The sequence below is a fragment of the Mucor mucedo genome, assembly GCF_025094135.1.
Source record: "Mucor mucedo strain NRRL 3635 chromosome Unknown EV154scaffold_14, whole genome shotgun sequence".
Lineage (NCBI taxonomy): Eukaryota > Fungi > Mucoromycota > Mucoromycetes > Mucorales > Mucoraceae > Mucor > Mucor mucedo.
This window is the reverse complement of record NW_026252298.1, coordinates 446,533-452,352: the sequence shown is the minus strand read 5'-3', so window position 1 is coordinate 452,352 and position 5,820 is coordinate 446,533. Positions and strand designations below refer to the sequence as shown.

Sequence of the window (5,820 nt, the reverse complement as noted above, 5' to 3'; positions counted from 1 at the left end):
GCGCTTTGCGAAAACTCATAAAGTACTTACAGATATGTATCCCATTGGTAGAAAATGCATGATCATCAATGTTCATCGCAGCTCTAAAGTACAAGAAAGATATTCTGGACCTTTTACTATTACAGGATACACAAAGAATAAATCTTACATCTTAGCAGACCAAGCAGGAAATTTATTATCTAGAGACGTACCTACCCAGCAAATTAAATTACTACCTGAAGAGAAAGCTTCACAAAATAATACCGCTGACGGTCATTATGAAGTACAAGCAATCATAGCACATAAAGGTGAACCCAACAATTATTCATATCTTGTTCACTGGTTAGGCTATAATGACCCTAAATATCATACTTGGCAACAAAGTGAAGACTTTGATTCCAAATTGCATATCGAATTATATTGGGCTAGACGTAATGCTGGAAATAGCACTAAACAGCTTCCTACAACAGTAAACAATACTATACGTAAAAAAGCTAATCGTGACAAACATAGTAATAAGAACTCTCGTATTATTACTAGATCACAGAGATTGCTTGAATCACAAAGCAACTCTAAGTAAACAAGTATAGCCTTTTTCCCCAAAGATACTTTTTTGCCTATAAGGTTTTTTTATTTTGGTTTTTTACTGGCACATATATTTACTACGATCAATTATTACACAAGTACATTTTATATACATATACATACACAGACACAGACACATTCTACGGGTTGGGTTTTATAAACATTATTTACGTGTAAATACCTCTTCTTTAAAAGCTTATCAAAGTGTGGTTGGGGGTAATGTCGTGATCGAGGCTATATACTTAATATATGACTCTATCTACACTTCTTAAATCTTCCATTTGATAATCCTAAATATAATTCTTATTGGTACTTTATATTAAATACTGATCATTTACTTTATGTACAGGCTTGATCTTATATCATCCTTCATACAAGTATAAGGCATACATTTAAATAATAACATGAATATGAAAACATATGAAGGTTACATCAGCCACGTTGAGGTGCCACAGCTATCTTTAATAAGAACTACATTTTCCCCTGAATGTTGTGCTACAAGACATGCACAGTTTAAGAATGAATGTTATTGTTATTGTTATTGACATCTCATTATGGTCTTTCTATATGGGATCATTACATCCGAGTATTATCTGGATAAATCTACCCACAACCGTCATCAGCCCATCTGTGATCAATGTCTGAAATAATGTGTATATAAAGACCCCCATTTATTTGTTTAATAAAGCTTTAGTTTATTTTTGCAGTTTGATAATTTCACTTTGTTAAATTTTACATTTTATTCTTAATTCACTCTCGAATTTCTCAGCGGCGTAGGGGACCCGAATCTCCTACCACCTATGTAGCCAACCATTTTGAACCTCAAAAACGAAGATTTGCACCCACGATTTGAGCACCCACTGTAACAAAATGGCAAAGAACAGCTAGATCGAACTAAAACAGTGACTCGCATTGAGTTTGTATAGCGCAGATAAAGCAAACTATACCCAAAGAATCCTAAAGACATGTGGATGAAAAGTATAGCAGGTCCTACAAAAGTGTTACGGACGCGAACAGTGACTTGAAATCGCAAAGTCTATCCGACACACGAGTTGTAGCGAGCCTTTTGACTAAATTTTTCCATGTCGACCTGATCATCAGTGAGTAAGGTTGGGGTGGTTACTTCAGACACATATACGTGAGTAGCGAGCACAGGGTTCTAAACTTATAAACCATTTTCAGCCTCAAAAACGAAGATTTGCACCCACGACTTGAGCACCCACTGTAAGAAAATGGCAAACAGCCTTCCCAAAGAATCCCAAAGACATGTGTGTGTGAAAAGTATAGCAGGTCCTACAAAAGTGTTACGGACGCGAACAGTGACTTGAAATCGCAAAGTCTATCCGACACACGAGTTGTAGCGAGCCTTTTGACTAAATTTTCCATGTCGACCTGATCATCAGTAAGGTTAGGTTAGGGTGTTTGGTAATTACCACCATTTTCACACCCCAAAACGAGGATTTACATCCACGATTTGAGCACCCACTGTGAGAAAATGTTCCCCAAAGAATCTCAAAGACATGTGTGTGTGAAAAGTATAGCAGGTCCTACAAAAGTGTTACGGACGCGAACAGTGACTTGAAATCGCAAAGTCTATCCGACACACGAGTTGTAGCGAGCCTTTTGACTAAATTTTCCATGTCGACCTGATCATCAGTAAGGTTAGGGTGGTTGGCAATTACCACCATTTTCACACCCCAAAACGAGGATTTGCATCCACGATTTGAGTACCCATTGTGAGAAAATGGTTCCTAAAGAATCTCAAAGACATGTGTGTGTGAAAAGTATAGCAGGTCCTACAAAAGTGTTACGGACGCGAACAGTGACTTGAAATCGCAAAGTCTATCCGACACACGAGTTGTAGCGAGCCTTTTGACTAAGTTTTCCATGTCGACCTGATCATCAATAAGATTGGGGTGGTGAAGAAAATAAGAAAAAAAAAATTGGCTAAAAGCTTATACGCGTCTACTTATGGCGTCATGTTTCTTTGGAAATTTCTAGAACTCCGTGATACTGGATTTCCCCAAAGTCAGACGCTAATTTTTCCAAATGTGGTTGATAATTTTTCCAAAAGGCTACAGCTGATTTTTCCAAAAAATGTCTTTATTTTTTCCAAAATTAAATTTTTGTGAATGTTATTATAACATCTTTTCCTTAGCAATACAACGAGGAAAAAAAGATACCGAATGTTTAATCCATCCGCGGCAATCGTTCAATGTTACGTTGGTAACAGACTCCATTATTCTCGGTGTTAAAAGATCACTTGAGTCCAAAGGGTTCCTTTTAATACCTGCCTTTACTTTGGACCAAAACTCTTCTATAGGATTTAAAAACGGAGAGTAAGGAGGTAAATAAACGCATTTATATCCTCTATTCTCAATAAGCTCTCGAATTGCAGCTGGCTTATGTATAGGTGCATTATCCATTACAAGATAGTAGCCATGGAGCCCATTTCGGTCCAAGCAATCCATCATGCTGCTTAAATACGTAAGGAAGTGCTCTGACCGCGTGCCCACTCGGCCATTAATCTTCACCTCTCTACCGTCAACCTTTCTTTTCTTAGTGGCAACAGACGATGTAGGTTTTCTAAGTGAAATATCTATAACACCATCAACTGAAATAGCACCCAAAATTGTAATTGATGTACTTCGTGCGGATGGAACGATGGCTTTGGCAGGTGTTCCTCTTTTAGACCATCCTCTGTTGCGAGTGATGTTAACATTGAACCCGGCCTCATCTATAAAAACGCAATTTTTCTGAAAATCCATTTCCTCATCGGCTAGCCATGTTTCTACAGCGAGTTTTCTTTGCTCAATAACATCTATATGGTTTCTCCTGGCAGGAATTTTTTCTAATCTCTTCATTGATAAAGCACAATAAACCCGCATAAATCTGTGGAGAGCAGATCGACTTATGGACAGATTTTCAGTTTCGAAGGTTCTACACAAGGATTCACTAATTTGATCTAGGACAGCTGTGGGTTTATCGTCGATATAACTGATAATCCATTCGGCATGATGCTGTTTTAATTTGAATAAAGACCCTTTGGTTCCTCTCTTTTTTCTGCGAATAAGTCCATGCTCAGGGTCATTGTTATAAGTTGTCTTATATTTGTAGCCTGACCATAATGCAATACCTGTGCTTTCACACGCAGATTTTACACTCTCCCCAGAAGCAATCAAATCAATAAAATGATCAATCTGTTCGTCCGTATACTTTCGGTAAGGTTTTTTCCCCTTCGAATTCAGCTTTAGTTCTGGTTGATTCAGGTGAGTCTCACAAAAATTATTCACTAGGGCTTCAGTCTCGATTGATGTTTCTGTGACAAGTTCTTCGTCGTCTTCCTCGTCTGTTACGATGTCATCAGCGACCAAGCCTAACTCCTCAGCAAGCTCATCGTCACACTCCATGGCCATGACCATGTCATCTTTCTTTAAAGTGCTATTCAATTGGTACAGATTAACATAAGCCACTTCACTTGTAAGATCCAGCTCCTCTTCCAGGGACATCTCGCTCATAAGATTGTCGATGCTCATTCTAGCGTAAACGTTTTTTGGAAAGAATAAAAACACTTTTTGGAAAAATTAGCTGTAGCCTTTTGGAAAAATTATCAACCACATTTGGAAAAATTATCAACCACATTTGGAAAAATTAGCGTCTGACTTTGGAAAAAATTTAATCATTTATTGGAAAATGAGGTGGGAAATCCAGTATTGCGGCTGCAGCTAGCCTTTGCTATAGGAGGGCGACCTCCTAGGCAGAGTTCTTGAATTGTTGGAACTCACGAACCGTGAATAGCTGGGATTGAACTGTAAATAGGTGCAATCATACTGGTCTGCTGGTCTTCTGGCCAGAATTCCTGTAAGTGGTATAAAAAAAATACGTTTGAAAAAAATACGGAGGTCTAGACATTTCCGTTTCTTTTGGTCAAAAAACAAAAAAACGTATTTTTTTGTGATTACGTACAGATATTTTCTTTAATCGACACAACTTCATCTTCACTACTCCAAGCTTAGTCTTCGTATACGGGTGCATCCTTCAACCATATTAACATGTGTACATGTGGGGAGCCTATTTAGAAAATCTGTAAATAAATACCCCCAATCGTCAAAATAATTTTTACCTTTGTGTTGAAACTCGACCCTGAAAAAGTGCTCTTTGATCATAAAGCCAGCAAAAGGCCCTTCTTTATCCAGCCATGTTCTTTTCAATTCCCTAAACCGATGGTCAAAATATCTCGCAGCCGTGATTGGATCAGATTGTAATAGCCGTGCCTTTTCTTCATACGTTAGTTCTTCAGCTTGCTCTTCCGTCATAATATCATCATCTACAACTTTTTTCAAAGGACAAAGAAGCTCATTCCATTTGGTCTCTGCTGCAGAAACAGTTACAAACAATGTCGGAACATTAAACTGTCTGATCATAGCCATAAAATTTTTCTTCTGATTTTTCCAATACTCAGAAGATGAAGGAACTCCCGAAAATGTCTTGAATGCTTGATCCCGGTTTAAAAGCCTTGTGACATAATCTTCGTTGGAAACATCCTTAGCTGTAGAAGGGACACCATCACTTGCAGCATTGCCTCGTTTTCTCAAAATGGTATTGATATTAGAACTCATTGAGCAGAACTTTTCGATCCATGTACAGGACCAAGTCAGGACGCATGGCAGCTCTTCTATCAAATCTTCGGGTAACAGATTTGGTCAGGGAACTATAGGAAATAGATTCCTATCCTTCAAGCTTTTGACCGTAATATACTTTTGGAAATGACAGGAAATCACTATCCTTGTCTTTAAGAATTGAGATCGGGATTCTACCTTCACCGGGAGCGATTCTAATGGTAATATCATTATCACTGATTAACATTGATTCGGATGTTCCAGCATTCAAGGGTTCATTGTCAGTCTCATCACAATCCTCTGCATCACTGGTATTATTGATTGTGTCAGTTTCATCGTTATTACTGTCAATGACATCCGTATCACTGTTGTTCCTGGTTTATTCCGTATACTCATCGACAGTGTCTGTACTGGCATTGCTCATATTGGCAGGTTCATCATAAGTTTCATCGTAAACATCAAGTGTCACATTTGTTACCGTCCATTGTTGTTCCTATGCAAGCTGGACATCATACTCAACATACAAAGGCATGGTTTGGAGATAGGTATCAGCTTCCCAAACTTTTGCAGGACTAACGTTACCTTTGATATAATCCTTGATGAAGATAAGTTTTCTTGCTAAACTAACGTGAATTAT

General features: G+C 38.1%; 1 protein-coding gene across 1 annotated transcript; it reads right to left on the bottom strand.

Annotated features, from left to right (window-relative positions):
* Nucleotides 1–1,600: 1,600 nt before the first annotated feature.
* Nucleotides 1,601–2,453, bottom strand: EV154DRAFT_478041 (uncharacterized protein; the record flags this gene model as incomplete). Its single annotated transcript, XM_051598154.1, has 4 exons — nucleotides 1,601–1,723; nucleotides 1,998–2,049; nucleotides 2,116–2,315; nucleotides 2,376–2,453. The coding sequence occupies 4 exons, from the start codon at nucleotides 2,451–2,453 to the stop codon at nucleotides 1,601–1,603; spliced, it is 453 nt and encodes a 150-aa protein (XP_051461354.1).
* Between the last annotated feature and the right edge of the window lie 3,367 nt (nucleotides 2,454–5,820).